Raw genomic sequence first — 26,338 nt, 5'->3', positions numbered from 1 at the left:
TCTGGATGAATTAACCAACATCGCACATCATGATGCTACACTCAGGAGACAAGGGTGCTGCACCTTGGCCCAGAGGGTGGCCTCACTGTATGGGATATTGCTCACCCACACCTTCCTTTCTATGTTCTCCCCTGTACAGATGAGGCTAGAAGCCTGGGCACTTTATTCCCCTTGCCAGCAAGGGAAGTCTAACAGAGGCAGTTTTTCCAGAAGCAATGGAAGAGACTGCTGGTTTCTTTGTTTTTTCCAGTTAAACACCAGAAGAATTCTGTGACTGGCTTTGAGAGGGCATCTTGTATGAAAAATACTTATCTTTAAACACTAGAATCACACTCGGGAAGATGAGATACACACACCATGACAGGCACATGGGAACCAAAACCAGCTTCCGGGAACACAAACGTCCCTGTACCACTTACCTAATATGCACACACACTAAAATATACATCTAAACAATTGAAACACAGAAAAAAATGGCATGCATTATTAAAATTGTTAACATTCTCTTTTTTGCTGAATGCACATATAGTTGAATCCACACCACGAAAATGTTCATTGGGGGAATTCCCTGGCGGTCCAGGGCTTAGGACTCTGCGCTTTCACTGCCGAGGGTCTGGGTTCAATCCCCGGTGGGGAACTAAGATCCCATAAGCTATGTGGCACAGCCAAAAAAAAAAAAACAAAAAGAAAATGTTCCTTGGACATGACTACCCTCTGCTGCCATTAGAGGCACTTGGGATCCTGTTGTGGTATGAAAACCATTAGTTGTAAGTATTTTCAATATGATAATTTTCAATATAATAGCACAGAAAATATTAAATCAACTCATGTACTCGCCTTTCTTTTCACATTCAGACAAACTTGAATATGAAATGTGAATCAATTTTTAATGTTCCACAGTATGTTATTATTTTCATACCCTTCCTTTGGCTGTTGCACCTTCTTCAGTAAAATCAATAGTGGAAATAGCATTATTGACACGTACATAAACACAACCAGACCTAGAAAAATGGACAAGAGAGTAGCAGCCGCTTAACATTGTTCATCTCCGTCTTCTCCCTCACTGTCATCGTCACAACAAAAGATGTCTCAAAACAGGAAGACTGGCTTGGGGGTTGCCAGAGTCTGGATCTCAGTCCCGTTTTTCTCCATCTTCTTCTCTAGTTTTTCTCTAAGCAACGGTAGACTAGTCTCATGAAGGTAGTCTATAATCTCTAAAGAAACTGAATCTTGAGATGATCTGACAAAGCCTCTTCCCAAGGTCAAAGGACGAATGGCGTGGACGATGACAATGCATTGTTTCTGGCACTGTAGCAAGACCTGGCTCTACTGCTTTATTCATAGTCACTCATTCAATCCTCTCAAAAATGCTATGAGGTAGGCACTATTGTTCACCTGTGTTTCAAATGAGGCATAAAGACATGAAACTCATCCAAAGTCATAGAGTCAGGAGGGCGAAGCCAGGATTCAAACCCAGGCAGTGCTGTCTGCTGAACGCAAGGAGCATTTTGTCACACACTGCAGGGTGGAGTGTTACCCGAACCAGTGGGTCCCAAACAATGATGCTGGGCAGGCCACTGGCGACTCATCTGTGAGCTTGTTAGAGAAAAATCTAGCCTCTGGACACAGACTAGAGACTAGGATCAACTGGGTCTGGGATGAGACCCAGGTATGTATCTTTTTTCCCAAGTTCCCCACCTGACTCCGATAGTCCAGGTTTGGGAATTACATATGTAAACCACCTACAAATGGCTGCAGAGAAGAAACTGTACCTCCAGTTTTTTGTGGATCAGTGTGTGTGCAGGCATGTGGTGTGAGCATGTGTGCTGTGCAATCCAGAAGCACTCGCAGCTCCTCACCCAGTGCTTGCTAAACGCCCGGCGGCCTGGTGACCACACTTCTCAAGCTCATTATCTCATTTAGTACTTTTGAAAGTCCTGTCAGGTAGGGGTTATAATTTGCCAATTTTTACCATTTTCCATTTGAAGAATCTGAGGTTCCCAGAAGTCACTACGCAAGGTCACACTACCAGTGTGTATCCCCATATGCTGCGTTTTTAACTATTCAGATATCGAAAATACTGACCTGGAAAAGTCTTCTTCTGCCAAAACGGAACACAGGAAGCTTTCAGCTTATAAAATTTACTTTGGACATAAGATGGAGGAACACCCCTTTAGAAAGGAAAAGGTGTCAAAAAGTTAGTGGCAGTTTAAAAATTAATCATTTCAGTCCTGTGTACTAAGTGCATTGATTGAGGGGTGGTCTACAGACCTAAGCAGCTTTCTTAATCCTCATGTCTACACATGTGAGAAAAATAAGACACATATGAAAAGCTATTGTTCATCTGGTTAAACACACACACACACAGAAGGAAGAAAAACAGCAGTACAACAACACAGATTCTGTCTAAACTAGAATAATCTAAACTACCAGTTGAGAAGACAAGGTGTAACACTAGCTCACAGGGGCTGATGCTAACATTGTCTTCAGCCCCACGCTGAGGGTTCTCTGCAGAGCAACAAATAACCCTCACGACCACTCTGCGTGGGGCCTCCTATGCTTATCCCTCGTTTTGGAGATGGGGAACCCGAGAGAAGATGCCCAAGATCTTACAGTGAATAGGGGGGAAGGGCTGGGACTTCAATTGGGTCCACTCCAAATTCTACTTTTTTCTTTCTTTTTTTGGATATCAGTGTTTTTTAATGGAACTATAGTTAATTTATGATGTTGTGTTAGTTTCAAGGGTACAGCAGATTCAGTTGTACATATATATATTTTTTTTTTCAGATTTTTTTTTCATTATAGATTATTACAAGATATTGAGTATAGTTCCCTGTGCTATACAGTAGGTCCTTATTGTTTATGTATTTTACATACTGTAGTGTGTATATGTTAATCCAAGCCTCCTAAGTTATCCCCCTACCTCCCTCCCACTAACCCTTTGGTAACCATAAGTCTGTTCTCTATGTCTGTGAGTCTATTTGTGTTTTGTAAGTAAGTTCATTTGTATCAGTTTTTTTAAGATTCCACATATAATTGATATCCTATGATATTTGTCTTTCTCTGTGTGGCTTATTTCACTTAGTATGATCATGTCTAGGTCCATCTGTGTTGCTGCCAATGGCAACATTTCACAAATCCTACACTCTTAACCACTACCTTCAGGCTAACTATATATTTGTCACAATGCAAAGGCAGGGGTCTGGATTTTTTACTTTACAAATCTAAATAAAGTGGATGCTTACGATATTCTGGTGAGTCAAATCCACTTTTCATTTACAATAAGTAGGACAGGAACAACCACATCTTAAATATTTTTTTAAAGTGAAAATCACTAACTTCACTTCCTGGGCACTCACTTCCTAAGCCACAAAAGCGTGGCATATTTGTTTCAGTAATTAATTAATCTAGTTGTTATATGATTAGTGGGAATAACTGGATCTGCTAGGTATGTGGAAGTACAAGATGGCTGGGCTCTCTCTGCCTCTTCATGGCAGCAGCTGCCCGCCGCGTGTGCACAGCGTGACACGCACTGTCTCCTTGCTGTCATCCTCATCACGGTCCTGTTACACCGCTGCACAAATGAGGAAACCGCGACGCAGAGGCAAGTGAGGGAATGACCTGCCCAAGGCTGGCTAAATTATGAGCAGAGTCCCAGGACTTGACGCCCGGTCCACCTGACTGCAAAGCCCAAGTTCTAGGGCATCTATGCCTTCCCTCTTCCCACAGCACCCCACACCCAGGTTGTTCTGCAGATCAAAGCTCAGGCTTCAAGACGTAACAATAACTGATCTGGACATTTTCAAACGAAGTAGGTGTTACATCTCATTAGGTGGACATGCTTTCTTTAAAATCCTGCCTAAACAATTCACAAGGGAGGCTTAAAGAACCTGAAGAGACCGAACTATTAATTTAATTATTTTCACTGTTTTAATTCGTTATTAAAACTTTGAGGATGTACTATTCCCAATGGTATTTGACTGGATGCCATGACATCTGCTTTACAGCTTTGAGATTTCTAAACCTTAACCAGAACAATCAATATTTAAGTATATAATTCTACTTAAAATCATTAAAAATCCATGTTAATTTAAGAAATGTGATTTGAGGCAATGTCACAAGATACACAAACATTTATTGGAAAAGTCAGATTTTTCAAAAGCAGTTTGATATTACAAAGGGAGGGACTGGTCGACATGAATACTTCTTAGGATGGCAGTTGGTGGGGTACACAGCAGAACAGCCTTCCTTCAAAGCCCCTAACACCCTCCCCTCTCAGGGACCCACACCCAAGAGCTGGTGCCCCACCCCTGAGATGAGCTAGAAGAGAAAAGGGTTTGGAACCATGGGCATGTGTCTGTGACTCCCAACAGGGCCTGCCACGAAAAGATTCCAATTCTCCAAGTTAAAAAAAGGACTGATTGTTCTTTGTCCATAATCCCAAGGTGTAAATAACTAACCAGCAGAACCAGTTTACACCCTTCCTAATGGATCAGTGACAACCTCACGCCAGCAGCCAAGTTTCTGGAAGGCAGCCAGGTTGTGGCAGCCCTGTTCCCCTCAGCACCCTTCCCGAACTAAAGGCCAGACAGTCCCTCAACATCCCCACCTCCCAAAGCCCACCAACCCCTGAGCCCTGTGATGCTCAACAGTTTGCATTGCTTAGAGGGACTGTGCTTTGCCAGCCAGCTCTCTGTTGCTTGGCCAGCAGTGAACTCAGGTCTTCAGAGTGGTGGCCTCTCCTCCAGTGACAGGAACTGATTGAAAATGCAAGGACCATAGCGATGAAGACAGACAGTGACAACCGATGAAATCTCACTCCTCGGATGAGAAATGCAAAGGAACAGCACACCGAAAACACTGAGGCAAATCCGAAGAGGAACAGGAGCTTGATGTGGTCTCAAAATATCTCCCCATGGCCGTTTCTTTTCACCAAAAGAAAAACTTACTTTTCTACAGTGGGGCAGTGTGGCAGAGGCTGCCAGAGCCAGGGGATCAAAATCAGAACCACATGCCTCATGATGGGATGTGACCTGGTGACAGAAACACAGGCTCCCCCATGACTGATTCCCGTGTAAAATACAAAACCCGAATCTAACAGTGAGTAAGCGTCTGACAAACTCCCCAGCTGAGGCAAGTTCTCTACGATGACTAGCCTGTATTTTCCCACAATTTCAACATTGTAGAAGACAAAGGCATTAACAGATACACACTACTGTATATATAATAGATAAACAACAAGGACCTAGTGTATAGCACAGGGGACTATATTCAATATCTTGTAATAACCTATAACGGAGGGACTTCCCTGGTGGTGCAGTGGCTAAGAATCTGCCTGCCACTGCAGGGGACATGGGTTCGAGCCCTGGTCCGGGAAGATCTCACATGCTGCAGAGCAACTAAGCCTGTGCACCACAACTACTGAGCCTGTGCTCTAGAGCCCACGAGCCACAACTACTGAGCCCACACGCCTAGAGCCCGTGCTCCTCAACAAGAGAAGCCACCACCATGAAAAGCGCGCGAGCCACAATGAAGAGTAGCCCCGGCTCGCCCCAACTAGAGAAAGCCCACGTGCAGCAATGAAGACCCATCTCAGCCAAAATTAAATAAATAAGATAATAAATAAATTTTAAAAAATCTGTAACAGAAATCATTTTGCTGTACACCTGAAACATTGTAAATCAACTATACTCCAATAATTAAAAAATGAAAAGAAAAGGCAGAACAACTCTGCTGTTTAGAAGACTCTAAGGAGACAGATCCTGGACTGGATCTTAAATCAGGGGGAAAGTGTTATAAAGGACAGGACTGGGACGCTGGGTGAAATTTGCATGGGGACTGTGTTTTAGACAATAGTAGTGCATCAGTGTCAGGTGCCCTCAGTAAGATCACTGTGTTGATGCAGAATAACAGCCTTGCTGAGGACATGGCGTCCACCACTAACACTGAAACTGTTAAGGGAAAGAATTCTATTCCCTTGTAGAAGGGAGCGGGAGAGGGAGGGATGATAAAGTCAATGTGGCAAATGGTAAAAGGCTAATTATGGGCAAAGGGACCATGGGTTCTTCGTCCCAGTCATAGCTGGTGTGCTCCATGAAGCTTTTAAGAGACTCTTCACACATTTCATTCACTCTTCTCAGGTGTCTTGGGGTGGAGGTGGTGCTTGGAGCTGAGGGAGGGCTGGTCTGATTTACCTGGTCTGGTTCTTAGACAGGGCGTTCCCAATACATATATACACAAATACAATTTATAGATGAGTTCCATAAGCAGCAGGAATTTCAGTCCTGTTCTTCAAATCTGAGAGGCATTTATTAGAACTCCTCTCTGTTTTTTCATTAGATTAATATTAAACAAATGGCCTTACCCTATGGTGCTAGCAAGATCTTCCCAGTCTATTCCATTAACATCTTCCACATTTATTTCATTCAACCTATGAGAAAAAATAAAAATTAAGTTTTCAAGCCAAAAATCAACATGATCCACATCTTCATGGGCTCACAGAATATTAAGAGCTGGAAGGCCTCAGCGTGTTCACCCCTGTTCCAGCTCCCTTGTTATACAGGCCCAGTGTCACTGGCATGCTAACCCAAGGTCAGCCCAAGGTCTTGGGGTGAGCTACAGACCAAAAAATCACCCTTCCTCCTCCTGAGCCCTTTGCATCTCCCACCAAGCCTAGTAAAAATCACAACTTCACAAGGAACTATATTAAATATGCTGTGATAAACCATAATAGGAAAGAATGAAATATGAAAAAATATATATATGTATAACTGAGTCACTTTGCTGTATAGCAAAGGTTAAACACAACATTGTAAATCAACTATACTTCAATTAAAAAAAAACACAGGGACTTCCCTAGTGGCACAGTGGTTAAGACTCCACACTCCCAATGCAGGGTGCACGGGTTCGATCCCTGGTCAGGGAACTAGATCCCACATGTATGCCACAACTAAGAGTCTGCATGCCACAACTAAGGAGCCTGCCTGCTGCAACTAAGACACGGCACAACCAAATAAATAAATACAATATTAAAAACCAACCAACCAAACAAACAAAAACACAACTTCACCATTCAATGTAGACACACAAGAGTAGTATACATGTGTACTCAGCACTTACTAAGTGACAGACACTGGGTTAAGACCTTGATACCCACTAATCCCTTTACCCTCAACACCACCTGATGAAGCTAGGGGATTATGTCCTTTCAACAAGCCAGGAATCAGGGTTCAGAGCTCGGGTCATTGGTTCAAGGTTTCATGACTCATAGGCGCTACCCACATTGGAACCCAGGCCTGCCTGACGTGAGATGCCCTCCTTGGCTCTGCTAGTCTCTGCTATCTCTCTGGTAGAGGAGAAAAACCCCAGCCAGGCCAGCGTGGAGAACGAGGAAGCCCACCAATGAAGGAGAAGAAGGCTTCCTGAGAGAGCGCAAGAATAATGAAGCTGGACAGGGCGGCCAGAATCCAAAGGTTTCTTCTGCTCTTTGCTGTTCCTCATTGGACATGAGGCCAGGTCCACTAGACTCGCAGACTTTGTAAAACAGGTCCGTGTCTCCCTGTCGATCAGGGGAGGGAGGACTCTGCACGGACCAGGAACTCAAAGACAAAATTAAGACCAAGCAGCAGTGACACCAACTAATGCGTGCTAGAGAGCAGTAGGGCTCGGCCTGAAGTATTTACCTCCATTTTCCAGTGGACAGAAGTAAGCAGTGTCTATGTGAAAGCCTTAAAGACTCAAAGAGCTATGTTTATTGAGTGCACGCTACGTTTTGCATGCATTATTTCATTTCTTCAGCCAATAACACTAAGAGGCAGGTACTGTTATTATCATCCTCATTTAAGATGAACAAACCAAGACCTAGAAAGGCAGGAAACACATCCAAGGTCATGCATGTAGAAAGTGCTGGAACAGGAATATGAACCGTGGTAATCTTACTGCAGATTCTGCTCTTTAACAACTACTCTTTGGCTAGAGAGGAAAACGGGTAAAATATCATCACATTCTATTTCTGTACCTTTCAATGAGGTTGATCTTGGCCTGTAGGTCATTAAGTCCCCGGTATAGGTCCCGACCATTTGTCATCCTCTTGGTTAGAATTTCCGTCCTACATTGAAAGAAAGAAAAACAGTTTATTTTCAGGGTAAAGTTTCCATTAAAATGTCCTTTGTTTTCCTCATTTAAATTGTCCTTATTCAGAACCACTTTATAACTTTTGCAACTCATCACTGCTAAGATTTACCACCATCAAGAATATACCTTTTTAAAAGTTTTTTTAAAGTGGGAAAGGGTAAATAAAGAGATAGAAAGTTGATGGTTATTGAAAATGACTGATGGATACAAGGAGTTCTAAGTTGGTGTGTGTTACACAATTTCCATAATAAACAGTTTAATAAAAGGGAGGAAAAAAAAAGAATAAGCCTGCTTGCAGGTGCTAAAGGGTGCTGTGTAGACTCAATTTTTTTTGCTTGTTTATCAAACAGAGAGATATTGCTCTTATTTCCATTATAGCTGCTGAAACACCAAACTGCACAGATTTACTAAAGTGATCAATGACTCAATGATTCCTCTAAGGCCCCAAGTTCATGGCTGAGGGAAAGGATTCCCTGAAGCTCCTAATGAGAGCAGCAGCCCAATTAAAAATATTTTAAAAGTGCTTCTCTTGAAGAGTGAAATCTGTCACAATCTGATGGACAGATCATGAGCTGTGACATTTACTTTCTTGAGCAGGGAGGTACATGAGGCACACACACAGAAACTGACAGTTTTTACTAATAGCCGCCCATGTTCACTGGTTTGAAATGTACCCGCTGATGCCATTTCAATGTTTCATGAAGTAAACCTATGCTCAGCATTCAAGTTTCCTACTTTTTTCTTCAAATTAAAAAAGAACCCTTGCGTGTTATTTAATTATGCTGGTTCTGAAGCATGGCTCCCCTTCATCATTCCCCTTTTAAGACACTGACATATCATCTTCCAACCGAGGCTTTATAACCCACTCCTTTTTTAAAAGTAATTAATTAATTTATTTATTTATTATTTTTGGCTGTACTGGGTCTTCATTGCTGCACGCGGGCTTTCTTTTGTTGTGGCGAGCGGGGGCTACTCTTCGTTGTGGTGCATGGGCTTCTCATTGCAGTGGCCTCTCTTGTTGCAGAGCAAGGGCTCTAGGCAGGTGAGCTTCAGTAGTTGTGGCATGCAGGCTCAGTAGTTGTGGCACATGGGCTTAGTTGCTCCACAGCATGTGGGATCTTCCCAGGCCAGGGATCGAACCCGTGTCCCCTCCATTGGCAGGCGGATTCTTAACCACTGCACCACCAGGGAAGCCCCTAATCTTTTTTTTTGTTTTCTTTTCGGTACGCAGGCCTCTCACTGTTGTGGCTTCTCCCGTTGCAGAGCACAGGTTCTGGACGCACAGGCTCAGCAGCCATGGCTCACAGGCCTAGCTGCTCCGCGGCATGTGGGATCTTCCTGGACCAGGGCACGAACCCATGTCCCCTGCCATCGGCAGGCAAACTCTCAACCACTGCACCACCAGAGAAGTCCCCACTCCTTTTTTTAAGCCTAAGATATAGGGGTAGAAAGGGCTCTGGTTCCTCCATATTACACACTTCACCCCCCCCAAACATTATCTGACCTTATTTCCTGAGGGTAGTCTTCTAGTAAGATAAATATTCTACAACAGAACTGTAAGGTATATAAACAATACACAGTATAATGTAGCAGATTGCTTTTAACATACAACATGCCCACTCTGGATTTCATTCTTCTTTAATGGTCAAGATGACGGAGCCCCCTTTATGCAGGATGATGGAGCCCCGTTTATGCAGGAGACCTGGGTCGTGGGCTGTAGAACCACTGCTTCAAGCTGTCATGTTGCAGATGAAAGTTAGTTCGGAATCCCTCCAGGGCTGGGAAAAGCTACATTGGGCAAAGAACGTGCAGCAACATCTGGACTGAAACTACTTCTTCGTGATGGATGTACCTAAAGATGTTCTAGGATGAAAGAGTATGACTGTCCTGCTTTGGATGAAGACAGAGGAACTGCTGAATTAGAAAGCAAAAGTAAAAAGGTGGAGGTATTACTGATCACTACACTTGTGATTTCCCTCCTAAATATTCAGACGTTAATTTTGTATTTCTTTCATGCTATAAATAGGTAACAATCTTGTTTTATGAAGAAAGGGACAGAGTGAAGAAACCAGAAGTCAATATTCAATATTAAAAAGATTCAAGTTCTGTTTACAAAACAGAAACACACTCACAGATACAGAAAACAAACTTATGGTTACCAAAGGGGAAAGGGGGCAGGAATAAATTTGAAATTGCAGATTAGCAGATACAAACTACTATATATAAAATAGATAAACAACAAGGTCCTACTGTACAGCACAGGAAACTGTATTCAATATCTTGTAATAAGTTACATTGGAAAAGAATAAAAAAAATAATATATATGCACAACTGAATCACTTAGTACACCAGAAACTAACACAACATTGTAAATCAACTATACTTCAAATAAATAAATAAATAAATAGAATAAAAAGGTCTAAGTTCTTTATGAAGAAGCCACACAATGAATCAGGGGTGGTTAAATGCTAACTTAAATTAGCTTTCGATATGGAAGTGGTTGGAGCAGCGGATTAGAGAGGATCATTCTTGACCTACTGTAAGGCTTTCCACGTGGTAGTTACAGATATTCTTAGTAACCTCAGCAGTCCACCCCTCTCCGGAAGTTGCTGAGAGAGGGGCAGGGAATGCTTCTTGTTGAAATTTATGTAAGAAGCCTCAAACTTACCACTTACTTTTACACTGCATCCACTTCTTGGTTTCCACTTTCGCCTCCACTTCTACCCAGGATATGCCTTTGTACAGTTTTTCCCGAACAACTGACAGGTGGCCTTCAGGATTCTCTTGGAGTTTAGAATCCATCTCGTTTATCTCCTGGGGAGACATTTCCTTTAGAATCACTTCTTCAACAGCCTTGATTAGTTTCTGGGTGTCCGTCTTGCTCCAAGCACCATGATTTCTTTCTGTTGACATAAAAGGATGGTCTTGAAGTTGCTCATCTATTTGCTTTCAAACACAATATTAACAACAAAATGATGATGAAGGGTATCTGTCATTTGACATCTCTCCAAACCCACAGAAGCTACAACACCAAGAGTGAACCCTAATGTGGACTGTGGACTCTGGGGGGTTAAGATGTGTCAAGGTAGCTTCACGGATTGTAACAAATGGACCACTCTGCTGGGGGGTGTTGAGAATGGGGGTGTGCCATGCATGTGTAGGGCAGGGGATAAGTAGGAAGTCTTTGTACCTTCCTCTCACTTGAACTGTGAACCCAAAACTGCTCTAGAAAAATAGTCTTTTTTTCCCTTAATTTATTTATTTTCTTTATTGTTTTGGCTGTGTTGGGTCTTAGTTGCGGCACATGAGATCTTTGTTGAAGCACGTGGGATCTTTTGTTGCAGCGCAGGCTCTTTGTTGTGGTGCACGGACTTCTCTCTAGTTGTGGCGTGTGAGTTTTCTCCCTCTAGTTGTGGTGCATGGCCCCTGTATTTTGTGGCACATGGGCTACAGGGTGCATGAGCTCAGCAGCTGTGGAGCATGGGCTTAGCTGCCCCGCGGTATGTGGGATCTTAGTTCCCCGACCAGCGTCCCCTGCATCTGAAGGAGGATTCTTTACCACTGGACCACCAGGGAAGTCCCAAAATAAAGCCTTTATAAACAAAAAGGTAAATCAGACACTTTTCAGAAGACAATGGGCAACATCTCAATTACACAAACATAAAACTCTCAGTTATGCACTTCCCTGGTGGTGCAGTGGTTAAGAATCCGCCTGCCAGTTCAGGGGACACAGGTTCAAGCCCTGGTCCAGGAGGTTCCCACATGCCGGAGAGCAACTAAGCCCACACGCCGCAACTATTAAGTCTGTGCTCTAGAGTCCGCGTGTCAGAACTACTGAGCCCTTATGCCACAACTACTGAAGCCTGCACACCTAGAGCCCGTGCTCTGCAACAAGAGAAGCCACGGCAATGAGAAGTCCGTACGCCACAACAAAGAGTAACTCCTGCTCGCCACAACTAGAGCAAGCTCGCGCGCAGCAATGAAGCCCGAACGCAGCCAAACAAAACAAAACAAAACAAAACGAAACAAAACTACCAGTTACATGCAAATCAAAACGAAACTACGAAAGTGGCCATAGATTCCTTTTAAGGACCAATCACACTCTCTCTCTCTCTCTCACACACACACACACACACACACACACACACACACAACCAACTGAAAAGAAAAAAATCCTTTCTTAATGCAATCTTTTTTTTATCTTCGAGAAAGCTGTTCTTCCTATTTCTAAGAGTAATACCTACTGCAAGAAATTGTGAGGTTCCCAAACATTTAGTGGAAAGAGAATAACCGAACGACTTTCATGTTATATAAGTAACTCTCCCCAACAGTTTCTGGAGTGAAATTAACAGCTGCAATGGCATCACCACAGTACTTGATGAAGAAGGCACCTGTGAATTTCTCTTTTTCTTTCTTTTTTTAATATTTTGCACTCATTAAGATATTTTTTCATTAAAAAAAATATTTGGCTGTGTTCGGCCTTAGCTGCAGCATGTAGGACCTTCGTTGTGGCACACAGGTTTCTCTCTAGATGCAGAGCGTGGGCTTAGCTGCTTTGCAGCATGTGGGATCCTAGTTCCCTGACCAGGGATTGAACTCACGTCCTCTGAAGTGGAAGTGTGGATTCTTAACCACTGCACCACCAGGGAAGTCCCAGCACCTGTAAATTCCTAAAGCCAGTCCTTGGTGCAGGGCATCAAAAGCTTCTATGATTTGCTCTTCTTGTCTACATGCTCACAGTCATGCTAAGGAAGAGGCCGCAAGCTGGAAGGCTACAGATATCTTCGATCTGGCCTACAGAGTGTTATTGTTACTATTTCCCCAATAACAATTTGGATGAATATTTAAAAATCAAGAGAATCCCAAGAGGGTTTTCCCTGGTAGGGCAGTGGTTAAGAATCCGCCTGCCAACACAGGGGACATGGGCTCAATCCCTGGTCTGGGAAGTTCCCACATGCCATGGAGCAACTAAGCCCATGCACCACAAATACTGAGCCTGCGCTCTAGAGCCCACGAGCCACAACTACTGAGCCCGTGTGCCACATCTACTGAGCTTGCGCTCTAGAGTCCGTGCACCACAACTACTGAAGCCAGTGCGCCTAGAGCCCATGCTCCACAGCAAGAGAAGCCACCACACTGAGAAGCCCGCATGCTGCAACAAAGAGTATCCCCTGCTCACCGCAACTACAGAAAGCCCGTGCGCAGCAACAAAGACCCAACACAGCCATAAATAAATAAATAAATAAATAAATAAATTTATTTTAAAAAAGAGAGTCCCAAGAAAAAAAGATCTTGATTTCACACACATGTGCAAATCCAGATGTTTGCTTTACTTCTTGGAAACTGGCAGAATTGGCTGTGCTGAGTCTTCATGTGGCACCGGTGGCCAGAGTTGGTGGCACAAAAGGCGTGGTCTCCACCACCTCAGAGTTTACCACGTGCGGACACGCGGACGCCTGGCTGGGACCCGCTGCACGGCTCTGCCTGCAGGGCCAGAGCACGTGAGCCTCTAGGCTGAAGCTAACACCCACTAAGGACTGTCTTCTGAAAGCAACTGGGGACTTTTTAAGGTGAAGAATATAACCAAGGAAGCTTTTTATGAAAGAAGAGAACAGACAAGAGATGACTGACACTGGCTTTGGGAAACGTCCCTGACTAACAGGCCCTCCCTTTGATGGTTTCCCTGGTCTCCTGGGGGAAGGGACCTTGGTGGCCCAGGTTCTCCTGCCCACCGGCTGAGTGGGTTTCAGTTTACCTGGCAGTTGGAGTCACACTGAAAGCTACTGACATAAGGTGTGGCAGAAATCAGTCTGGTGAATAAAGGCTGCATCAATATGCATGAAGAAATAAATGAATCAGTAAGAGAATGGCTGAAAGAGTGAGGACTCTCTCAGAAGACAGGCCTGCAGTGATGCCTGGGCCCTGGGCCACTGTGGGCTGATTTGTTCACCAAATTGGGCTCTAGAGACCACGACTTACGACTGCTGATCTGGGAGAACTTCAGGGCCACAGAGAGGCTACTTCGAGACACCATCTCACCAATCTTTCTCCAGTCGTTTCCATGGAGGGACTGGTATACCTTTAGCTTCTCGGTATCTCCTTTGCTATACCTTAGAGGAAGGGAAAACAGATCACAGCTAAGCGTTAACCACAAGCTTAAAACCACTATTCTCACTGCAGCATGCTGCAACGCTGGGAGAAGCCGTATAGGGCGGGCTGTCAGGAAACCTGCTCAGCGCAGTCCTACCAAGGACCTGAGCCCAGATACTTCCTGTCTCGGCATCTCAAGCATGAGCACCCTGTAAGTCAGTCACTGCAGTCCCTGGCTCACTTACACAGAGGCCAGGGCAAATAATCCAATCATGCTATTCCCCAGCCAAACCCATAAAGGCTTCACACAATAAAACCCAAACTTCTGACTGTGCCTGCAAAGCTCGGTGCTCCCTATTGGCCTTATCGGCCTTTCTCACCTTGAAGCCTCTGGACCTGTGGTGGGAATGGCCTCCCTCCACCGCTGGAAAGCTCCTGCAAGCTCTTCAGAAGCAGCTTAAATGGTGCATCTTCAGAGAGGGCTTCCCTGACCACCTGGTTGGAGGTGTCCTGCTGTCCTCTCCCACAGGACACTCTGCTGCTCTCTCACTGCCCCCGTCACCACTGGCAACTGTACGCTCGTGGCTTCCCTGGTTTATCTGACCCTTCGTCTAGGCCACCACTGGCCAATGGAAATATGAGCCACAGATGTCATTTAGAATTTTCTAGTGGTCAGGTGAAAATTAATTTTATTAATTGTTTTAAAGATAATTTATTGGCTCAGGCAATTGAAAAGTCCAGATACAAGTGGGCCCTAGGGTTAGCTTAATCCAGGAGCTCAGTCAAATCACCAAGGACCACTTTCCACCATTCCACTCTGCCTTCCATGTTTTGGGGGGTTTTATTTAGCGGCAGCATGCGGCATGTCGGATCTTAGTTCCCCAACCAAGGATCAAACCCACACTCCCTGCAGTGGAAGCATGGAGTCTTAACCACTGGACAACCAAGGAAGTCCCTAATTTTATTTAGTTTTAGTGAATTAATAACATATCTTGTTTAACTCAATATATTAAAAATGCAGCCATTTCAACATGTAATCAGAACCTAAAAGTATGAATGAGATACTTTACATTCTCTTCTCCACACCAAGCCTTCTAAGTCCACTGTATACTTCACTCTTCAGCGCATCTCAGCTTGGACTAATCATAGTTCAAGTGCTCCATGGCCACATGAGGCTGGTGGTCACATGGATGGACAGCACAGCTCTGGAGGGGAAGTCCTCGGAGGGTGGGGACATTTGTCAGTTTTCTACACTTTGGTACCCGGTAACGCTTGACAGACAACAGATGCTCAATAAAGATGAGACAGGGACTTCCCTGGTGGCACGGTGGTTAAGAACCTGCCTGCAAATGCAGGGGACATGGGTTCGATCCCTGGTCTGGGAAAATCCCACATGCTGTGGAGCAACTAAGCCTGTGCACCACAACTACTGAGCCTGAGAGCCACAACTACTGAAGCCCGTGCGCCTAGAGCCCATGCTCTGCAACAAGAGAAGCCACCGCAATGACAAGCCCACAAACTGCAATGAAGAGTAGACCCTGCTCGCCACCACTAGAGAAAGCCCGTGCGCAACAACAAAGACCGAACGCAGCCAAAAATAAAAGGTGTGACAGATGCCTTAGCACAAAGCTGTCACAGTTTAAGGAAGTTAAGAGGCAGCAATCCCACATAAAAGCAAATACATTAAAAGAAAAGAACTAAAGTGCACTATAATACATGCAGATTTTGAGATTAAACATCTTAAATGTTTAAGGGAAAAAAAGCCATCATTATGACATTTTATAACTCCTTTTTGGTGGGGAGGAAGAGGGGTCAGAAGTGGTAGTTTATGTTGTTACTAATGCAACACAAAAGCAGCCCTAGTAAAATACTAACCATTTCTAATGAGGATGATCCACAACTACCGGGGGACAGTAAGATCCTAGCATTCTCAGAAATGGATCTAAAATGCAGAGCATGGTGAACAGAGATGCGAAATCCTTCACCATTAAGAATCAAGCTTTTTAGCAGTTTCCTTTATAAGGCAAGCAGGGTCTTCCTGAGATTTAAAACAAGACTTAAAAGTACCCTTGAAGCAACAAAAAAAAGGACATGAGAGAAAAACAGAGTGTACGAAAATGAGGAAACAGGTGTACTGACCTCCATGGCCCCTTGGAGCCTTACAATTCTTTGATTTTTGACTTTCTATGGTTTTTTCACTTAAGAGTTCCTTAAGTTGGAAACATACTTTAAGGGTAAATGGCCAGCACAACACAAATAATATGGTACCAGTGAATGAACTTTATTATCAGAATGACAGACCTTCATTATTTGAAAAATGCCATTTCCCACAGTGATGTAACAGGTAGAAAAACATGTTACCTCATTCATTTACCAAAAGCATCTTTTTGGTCCCACTTAAAACGTCACCCTTAGTGAATTTCCTTAAAGTACACGGCGGGGGCTTGGGAAAAAGGGAAGGCAGGTTTCAGTCTGTGTGGAGGCGCCTTTCCTCTACTTCCGGTTTATTTCTTTTGGTAAAAATTTTTAAAAAGAAGCCGAGGTCATATCAATGTTAAGTTCCGATAGTACCTATGTCCTGATTCAAAATCACGGCGCTCAGTAGGACCCAACTGGCCCTGACAGATTCACTCCATCTGCCTCCTGGAAGTGAGATCAGTAGTTCAGCCCTAGGTGGCTGTCTGGGCCCTCAAGGGTAGGAGCTGATGCTTTCTCCCTCATCCCTTTGTCCTTAAGCAGAGTGCTTACCCACCACTGACGCTCAGTCTACATTTGATTTATTTGGAATGTTGGGAACAGAACATAATTGGGTATTTTATTTAGGAAAAAAGGGAGGACAGAAAGGCTACCGCCACATGAAGCTCTGCATTGATGTTACCGAATCACACTTAAATGACCTCACACAAGTGCTCACCCCCACCTTCAAATATTTACTGAAAACCCAAAGCACTGGGCTCAGTGCTGAAGGGCACACATCACACTGAGAAGGAACGTCTGGGTTCGCAAGGAGCTTACAACTTAGGAGACTGCCAAGAAAACTGCACGGGTGACGCTAAGAGGCAGCGCATGGAGAATGCTACAATTGACAGCATAAAGTAAAAGCCAGGGATTTAGAAAGGGGAAGATGACAGAAGATTTATTCAAGAGGTGGAAACTGAAAGGGTCTTTGGAGACATACACCTGACGGCACATCTGGTTTCACACACGAAACTCTTCACAATTTTGTTGTGTACATGTTGATTTACAGTATCAGCAAAGACTAGAGAAATGTTCTGCTCAAGTTTTTTCTTACCTGCCTTTGTAATTGTTGACATCAAACAACTTCTTTGCTCGACAGTATACGAGTTTCCAGGGCCAGGCAATGCCCTTACCTAAAGTCGGAAGAGAGGTGGTCAGAGGGACAACCGGAGCGTGGCATGAAACGCAGTTGCAATTATAAAAGAAACCCAGAAGGGCCCCTTTTTACAACACAGGCTATCCTAGACCCCAGGTGGAGGGTGCGGTTTCCTATGTCCTGCAGAAAGCCGTCTTGGGGAGCAGATATACAAAATCCCCAGTTTCCTTGGCCATCTCTGGAAACTAGATGCTTAGTATGTAGAGGCTCTAGCTTCTGTTCTGCTAAATTCATGGAAAAGACCCTTATTAGGCAAAGAGCTTTTAACATAATCTGGAGGTGGAGGACACACTCCAGCAGCTCCCCATAAGATAAACAAAAAACCTCTGCAATTGAATAAGCTTTTTCCTGCTTTGCCACTCTAAAGATGAAAGGATCCCCAAGCAGGGGCTCACTGTTTGTTTTCCTTTGTGCATTCCACCTAAGAAATTATCCTCTTTAAATTCAAGAGAGATTTTTTTTCCAGTCCAAACCTACATTGCTTCATGACCTTCTAACTTCCCCAGGATACCTCCAAGAGGAGTGTTCCAGCTCAAAGCGCAAAAATGGCTCTACTTAAAAAAACGACTGAGACTCTGGTGTATACCAGAGTACTTTGTGCAGTGTATGCAAAAAATACACAATAGAGGACAAGAAGAGAAACCAAAACCGTAATTGTTACCAAGTAGGAAAGCTGGAAGCTGATCATCTAATTTGTTAGAAAATCTGTAAAAGCACTATTCTTGGGAGACGTGAACACATTCCAAATCCCTGAACGTATAGGCTGGCAATAAAAATACTATTAACGTAGCAGCGGCTAACATGCACTGCATGTACTGGACGGGCCAGGCACTGTGCTCAATACTCACCGCGGTTATCTGTGCAAGGCTGGAAGGCTGCAGGTGGTCAAAGAGGCCACAGTTCTAAACTTACCAATGTGCAATCTAAACGAGTATTTTCTTTTTAAGTCGGTGATTAGAGATTTCTCCTCTGGGTATCTGTCTGTGTACAGCAGCTTGTCTGCATTCTCGATTCCTGTCAGAGACAGAAATTCTCGCAGGTTTTTCTCTAACTGCTTATTTTTCTTCATGGAAAACTTGCCAAATTTAATAGCGACACCTAGGATTTGGGGCAGGAGAAAAAGGTACACAACTGTCAACAATCAATGAAAGCGAACCACCGTTTGGTCTTTAGCAATCACAACAGCACCCATCAGCTCCTCCCCACCTATCGTGGAGCAGCCCCTGCTTGTGCCCTTGACATTCGCTCTCCTGCAGAGTTCGGCCTAAGCCACACTGTCCTCCCAAAGTCTTCCCTGGCCATCCTACTCCAATGTGACCTTTCTTGTGTCATCAATTCCTTTTTACACAATTATTTAAGAAATAAATTAACAGTAATAGATATTCATTAAAAATTCAAACAGTGTTGAAATAAAAGTTTAAAAGAAGTGCCCCCCCCATTTCACTATCCTCTCCCCTCCTCCCCCCAAGGCAGTGCTGGGAACTGGGTGGCACAAACATGAACATGTATATTCTCTACGTATATATGTTGGGGGGAGGTGGGGACAATGTCACTGCAATTTACGTTCTATTCCTCGTCATAACTCAAAGCACTCAAGTCTCATTATTATTGACTGCATTACACAGTATATTTTCCTAATCTTAAACTTATTTAAAAAATCTTTTATCACTTGCAGTACACAACCTTACATTTGTAGTTCATTCTGAAACCCAATAAGCTTTCTGGGAGGTTCTTGTAACACAGTGAAATCAAGAAGGAGACCAAGCTGGGTGTTGCCTGAAGCCATGCCCACTACAACCAGCTCACCCTCAAATTAATATCCTTGAAATTACACCTCACCAAAGCTGATGATGTTGATATGCGTGTTTTAATTTGATTTCACTTGTGTCCCCCTCCCAGTGTCTCAACCACTTAACCTCCTCCCCCTCTTCTTCCGGGCTTGATCTTCTAGTCTGTGGATCACCTGGATCCATTAGTCCCGGTTTTCCTCGCCTCCCCTACCAGAAGTTGGGCACAGAGGAGGAAAACGAGTGCACTTCATTTTGGTAATTTTACAGTGCAGATAATGATTCTGGAAGGAGATAAAGCTGAAAGTAGCTAAGGGATGCTGTTTGTGAATCTATAAATCTGAACCACTCACAAAAGAAAGTCAGGGCTAGTTACGCATATAGAGAAGTTCAACAAATATTCAAGTCCCACAAGCTTACCCTGGGCTTTAAATTCTTTAAAGTGTCCCAAGTCATCCCGATACATTCGCTTAATTGTAGTGGCAGCCCTCTCCTTGATATCAGGGAGGAACTCCTGGAGCCCCCTCACAGCAGAATCCAAATCCACATCTGAATTATCTGAATCTCTCGAATCTTCAGATAAATATTTGGTTTCAGGATCTTTAGCCCACTCCAAATTGCTATCTTCTTCATTTGTGGGTTCTAATCTAAGAAGAAAAACTGGATTGATTAACATTGACAGGTCACGTCCCCTAATGGTTTTCAGATTCTTTCCTTACAGTGACTCTCCCTTTGACTACGACAGCATTAAAGCTGGAAGGGATCTTGGAGTTGATTCAGTCTGTGATGTCTGAACTCTGTAATATAGCTTTACTAACTTGGATACACCTCAGAGGCTGCCTGGAAGGTAAACATGTCGCCCTAAGACCTATTTCCACCAGGCATTGCTTATGTTACTATTTCCCAACTGTATTGTTTCAGATATTGACTTCCTCATAAGCTCAGCCCTCTTCTACACCCATGCATACTCAAGACACCTCCCCGCCACCAATGAGTTGTTTTATAATAATGGTTACTAATTAGTTAAATCAATATTCAGGGTTTACATCGTTACAATTGCTTCCTTGCAGTTAACAATGGCCACATATTTTCCCCTTGGCAGTATAAAGAAAACATAGTCTTCTATGTATCTATCACTAATTCATTCCCACAGACTTTCTGCCACATGTGCAAAGGTGTTCTTAGCCAAGGGCATCAGCTAACCACCCAGACAGGAAACTGAAACAAAACAAAAACAAAAACAAAACTGTACGCATTTGTCTGAGCAAAGGGTCAACAGCTTTCACAGGTCCACAGCCCCATACAAGTTAAGAACCACAGGCCGAGAACATTCCTGCATCGTTATCAGTGATCTAAAAATGTCCCCAAAGAGAGGGCACAGAGGATGATGTGAGTTGGGCCCTCTGCCATTTAACTTCTATGTGAAACTATTTTAAGCCAGGACAATCTAGCAAATGTAAGAACGTCACAGAGTAGAAATGGGGAGAAAACCTGTCCCAACTCCCAGGAACTGAAATAAAGTGCTTCAAAGAAATTCCTGCATCTATTCATCAGCCAGTATACTTAAATGATAATTATATAAAGAATGATATCTAAATTTCTTTTATTAGGGAGAACCCTAAGTCAAGTTTTTTTCCTGTTCTGTAACATCCTAAGTTCTCTGATCCTTTCTCCTCTCTCTGTACATATAGACAAGGTAATTGTGGGGTCTTACAATTCTTTTTAAACTTATACATAGAATTTCAGGGCTGGAATAATTCTTAGTGAAAACAGACTGTAACTGCCTTATTTTATACATGAAGAACGCAAGGTACCTGCCAAGTTACTCAGTTAAATGTGCACGACATCCTATACATTCGATGGTCTATCTCTTTATGATTTCTGCCACTTCCTATGGCCATGCTGAACAAAGAGGTAACGGGCAGACTTCACACCCAAGACGTACACCATCAGAAGGCTCTACACCCACATGTTACCTCTGCACCTCTTCCGAACAGCCCTGGGGTTTCTCCTCTTGTGGCCTGGGTTTCACACTTTCTTTAATCAAGGTACCAGTACCTTCCACTGAATCAAAGAGCGTGTCCTCAGAGCTCGTCCTGAGCACTGAAAAATAACCACCAGGTGCCACGGCAATATCAACAGAAGATCTTCTCTTCCTTTTCTTAGACTTTTTCTTGAGGCCACTGGACTCCTGATTGCCCCCTGCAGTCCCGACCTCACCAATCACTTGGGATCCCTCTGAGTATATGTTCTCAGCGCTCTCAGGCGCAGGCAAGGCCTCGAATTCCTGGTCACTTGGACGCTTCCTTTTTCTTGTCTTAGAATTGCTTTGATCTGCAGACACTGGTAGTTGTGCAATTTCACCTTCTTGGCCCATGGGAGGCTGGGGTTCCTGCTCTTGGGATTCTGATCCGGGCAGGGTGATGCTTGCACCCAGACTCTCCTGGACAGCATCACAGGACGCGACTTCCCTCCGATGTTTTTTATGCTTTTTCCCCCCGAACTTTATCATGCAGTTCTGACTCATTTTCACGTGACTTAGTAACTAAATGCGGTTCATCTGCTTCAGGCCCTTTTGTTGACTTTTGCCGCTTGCTTACATCAATGTAAATGACATCGACATGCTTTCTAAAATTCTTGGGTGTGTTCTCAATGTTTTCTTTATCCACCAGGATGTACACCATACCTGTTTCCTTATAGACTCCCAAAGCACCTTTTCTTCTCTTTTTATTCTTTTTGGGTATAGAAGTGGTCTTTTCAGGCTCATCGCACATTTTTGATTGTTTCAAAGGAGAAGAAACAAGATGCTGGGCATGCTTTCTCTTTTTTTTTTACCCTTAGTTATGTCAGCCTGTTCCTTTGCCAGGGAGGAGTCTCTGAAACTTTCATGGGGATGCCTCCCATGTCTCTCCTTATGTACAGAATGCTTGGTCTTTTTCTAGACGAAAACTGGAGTGTGGGTTTCCAATCTGCTTGATCCTCCTTCCATTTTACTCCTATAGGGAAACAGAACCACGTGGTTTCTTTTTGCAGAGCATTTTAAACATTAGCCTCAGGAGGAAAAAAAATCACACAAAAACGAAACTGCAGGACAAATGGCAAGCCTGGAGTCATGATTATAAGTTTTCCATTATTCTAAATGTGTAGCAAGCTCACTGTAATTCACTTGTCTGGTTCCATTGCCTTTATGATATGGAAAAAATATAGTTAATTGAGAACAGTGCTCTGCCATGATCGGGCCCTTGTTCCCCCATGGCCTCATCTTCTACCTCTCCTCTCAAACTCTGTGCTCCAGCTACACGGGCCTTTTTTTTTTTCGGTTCCCCAAACATGCTCCAATCCTTTCCCTGGCTTGAGGTCTTATAAATCACGACTCCCTCACTCTGGGCTGCTCTCCGCTGTCTCCTACCCCTCCCTGCCTTCTTTCATCCTTCAGAGCTTGGCTTGAGCATCGCTTCTTCCAGAAAGCTTTAAAAGAATATAAACATTATGATAACATGCATCCTGAGTTAAGACAATATAAATGTTATGATGCCGTGTATATTGAGTTAAGAGAATATATACATTATGATGCCACGTATATTACATTCAAAACACAAAATCGTTTCATGTATCTTTTCTGAATGGAAACATATGTAGTAAAACTATGAATAGAGCATGGGGATTATAACTGGTAAATTCAGGGATTAGGGACAAGTAGAGAGCCAGTTTCTCTTATATCTGCAATCTTTTATTTCTTAACTGGAGTAATGAGTACAGGGGTATTTGTTATATTTTTGTCTACTCTTATTTTTCTACTCTTTTAAAGTGAACTGAAATAGTTCACTTTCTAAAAAGCAAGGGGCAGAACAAGAATACAGACTCCTTTCACTGAAAAACAAGCATTAAGAACTTCCCTGGTGGCGCAGTGGTTAAGAATCCACCTGCCAGTGCAGGGGACACTGTTTCAAGCCCTAGTCCAGGAAGATCCCACATGCCACAGAGCAACTAAGCCCTTGCACTACAACTACTGAGCCTGTGCTTTAGAGCCCATGCTCCACAACAAAGAGTAACCCCCTGCTCGCTGCAACTAGAGAAAGCCTGCGTGCAGCAACGAAGACCCAACACAGCCATAAATGAATCAATAAATTTATTTTAAAACATACAAGCATTAAAACAAGCAACTGAAGGATGTAAACATACTGTTTCAAGTATTTACCAAAAGAGAGAGAGAGAGAGAGAAAAGAAAGAAGCCTTTCCTGACCCCTTGAGCTTGGTCCATTCCCCAAATGATATACTTTCATAGCAAACTATTTCTCTTTTGTAGCATTTAGCCCAGCTGTGGTTCAGAGCGGGAACATCAAGTATCCACTGACCTCAAACTAGAAGATCGCCTCTTTGAGAAAGAGGCTGAATGGGCCTTGTTAGTGTCCAACAAAATGTCCAAGTTCTGCAATAAGTCGGAATGAAGTTTAATAAGGCTCCAATGTCAATTCTTATACAGAGCACATGCATCCTGGAGTTTAAGTACAGGAATAGAAATGTACTTCACAAAAGACATGGTTAAAAATATAATTTTACAAACACATCTTACAACTCTCCTTGCTCCGTATTGCTTCTGGGTTTCAATTTTTAAGATTTTATTTCTCTGCAACTAAAAGTAATACTAAAGGTAATACGTTTAACATGGTTCAAACATCAAAATAATCTGTCCTTATTTTCCCTCCTTTCTCACAGAGAAGGTAGCATCTGTATATTCTGATCTGCATTTTGCTATTTTCACTTAACAACAGATCCTGGAGACCTCTCTGTGTCAGTGGTCTTTCAAGTCTGAATGCTTAAGCACCTTTTCTACCAGAAGGTACCTACTTTCTCCTAGGTAGTCAAGAAGCTATAAGAATTGTCTAGCTGGAAGGATGGGGAATAACAAACATATGGACTGATACCTATAAGCCAAAACTACCAGCCTCAGGATCTCACCTCCAACGGAGGCACCAGGAGCTTTGGTTAAGGCCTTACTCCCTGGTGTCACCCAGAGATGCACAGAAACCCCTTCTTAACCCACTTCTATGCAGCTTCCACCTCCAAGACACACCCCCGAGACTGCTCCAGTTAGAGTGCCTATGACCTTCGAGCCACTAAATTCAAGAGATACTTTACTGGCCCATCTTTCAGGATCTCTCTCTCTCTCTCTCTCTCTCTCTCTCTCTCTCTCTCTCTCTCTCTCCCTCTCTCTCTCTCTTTGGCTGCACCACGTGGCTTGGCGGAATCTTAGTTCCCTGACCAGGGATCGAATCCGAGCCCCCTGCAGTGGAAGCACGGAGTCCTAACCAATGGACCACCAGGGAATTCCCTCAGGATCTCTCAATAACAATGAACAGAGCAGATAATTCCTTTTAGTATTTTTACCTTCCATTAGTTTCTTTCTTTCTTTTTGTAAATACCTTGTATGCTTCTCCTTCTGGTCTCTTGAACTCAGCACCACATTTTAAATATATAGTCATGTCCCACTAAAACCTTCTTATGGCTTCTCAATTATTCTTTGTAAGTTTATTTATTTTATTTTATTTATTTTTGGCTGTGCTGGGGCTTCGTTGCTGTGCGTGGGCTTTCTCTAGTTGCCGCGAGCGGGGGCTACTCTTCGTTGTGGTGCACAGGCTTCTCATTGCCGTGGCTTCTCCTGTTGCAGAGCACGGGCTCTAGGAGCGCAGGCTTCAGTAGTTGTGGTGCACAGGCTTAGCTGTTCTGAGGCATGTGGGATCTTCCTGGGCCAGGGCTTGGACCCGTGTCCCCTACACCGGCAGGTGGATTCTTAACCACTGCACCACCAGGGAAGACCCTCCATTATTCTTAAGATAAAGTTCCAAATCCTTACAGACCTACCATGCGCTTCATGAGCTAGTCTAGTCCATGCCTACCCCTCCACCGCTCATTTCTCCCTGGGTTTCAGACATCCTGTCTTCTTTCCGTTCCCAGAATACACCATGATCCTTCTCGTTATCAGGGACTTTACAAAAGCATCTCATTTCCCCAGGAATGCCTTTCCTCCATTACCTTTCTGCGCTATAACTGGTCTAAGTTTGAAACTCACTTTCTCTAATCACTTCTGGGTCCCGCCTTCTCGTTACAATGTTTCTCAACAATCCAGCTGCTTGCCTACTGCACTTCGCTCCGTTGCGACAGAACCGGCCTCCTAAGGGCTGGGATCTTCTCGAACGGCTGGTTCCCAAATGGTTCCCTGGCATTCGACATGTATGGATATATATTTATTCACACTCATTCGGAACATACCACTTCCCGCCATGCAGGGACATGCCAAAGCCTGGTCCCGATCCCCTCCCCACTTTGGGGTGCCCTGGAGACACTGCTCTGCCCCGGGGTGGGCGTTCCGGGGCTGAGAGAGAGGAACGAACGAGAGGTTCCCGAGTGGAGGGGCTTGGAGCGGCTGCGGAGAAAACAGGCGCCACCCTCATCGCTGGGGACCTGGGCCAAAGGCGGGCCTCCGGGGAGGTGAAGACAGCAGCCACACACCTCTCGGCTCAGACACGCCAACTGGGAAAAAAGGCAGAGCAACTATAAGGCGCTTTCACTTACCTTCCGAACGCGTGGCCACCTGCCTTCCAATCCGGAAGTGCTGGTGTGGCGAAAGCGGAAGTGGGTGTGTCACTTCCGGCCCGCCCCCTCCGGCATCGCGCTGCCGTAGCAGCTCACTGGCTGTGGGGCTGTGACTCGCGTCGTTTTCTGCCCAATTTGCTCCCGGGCTTGTTGCGAGTCGGGTGGGACAGGGTAGAGCGTGATCCTAAAACTAAGAAAGTGGGACAGAGCCCTTCCGCTGACTTGCTTGTTCATGCACGCATGCCATTTATTCAACGGTTTTTTTTGCTGAGGTCCGTCTGCAGTCTAGGAGTGAACAGGATGCTGAGGGCTAACCTGAGGAACACAGAAAACAAACTAA

General features: G+C 44.1%; 1 protein-coding gene across 2 annotated transcripts; it reads right to left on the bottom strand.

Annotated features, from left to right (window-relative positions):
* Positions 1 to 1,575: 1,575 nt before the first annotated feature.
* LOC132482900 (transcription termination factor 1-like) lies at positions 1,576 to 26,020 on the bottom strand. Of its 2 annotated transcripts, XM_060088170.1 has the most exons (10): positions 25,978 to 26,020; positions 21,381 to 22,400; positions 19,825 to 20,051; positions 18,530 to 18,715; positions 17,516 to 17,594; positions 14,113 to 14,243; positions 10,802 to 11,036; positions 8,018 to 8,107; positions 6,365 to 6,430; positions 1,576 to 2,171 (listed from the first exon to the last, which is right to left on the bottom strand). In XM_060088170.1, the coding sequence occupies exons 2-10, from the start codon at positions 21,929 to 21,931 to the stop codon at positions 2,057 to 2,059; spliced, it is 1,680 nt and encodes a 559-aa protein (XP_059944153.1). In that variant the 5' UTR covers positions 21,932 to 22,400; positions 25,978 to 26,020; the 3' UTR covers positions 1,576 to 2,056. The 2 variants fall into 2 exon arrangements, with proteins under 2 accessions (XP_059944153.1, XP_059944154.1); XM_060088171.1 differs by lacking the exon at positions 21,381 to 22,400 and having other exon boundaries at positions 25,978 to 25,997.
* Positions 26,021 to 26,338: the final 318 nt, after the last annotated feature.

The sequence above is a fragment of the Mesoplodon densirostris genome, chromosome Y, assembly GCF_025265405.1.
Source record: "Mesoplodon densirostris isolate mMesDen1 chromosome Y, mMesDen1 primary haplotype, whole genome shotgun sequence".
In the NCBI taxonomy this organism is placed as follows: domain Eukaryota; kingdom Metazoa; phylum Chordata; class Mammalia; order Artiodactyla; family Ziphiidae; genus Mesoplodon; species Mesoplodon densirostris.
Note: the sequence above shows the minus strand (reverse complement) of the source record. Positions and strands in the feature narration are given on the sequence as shown.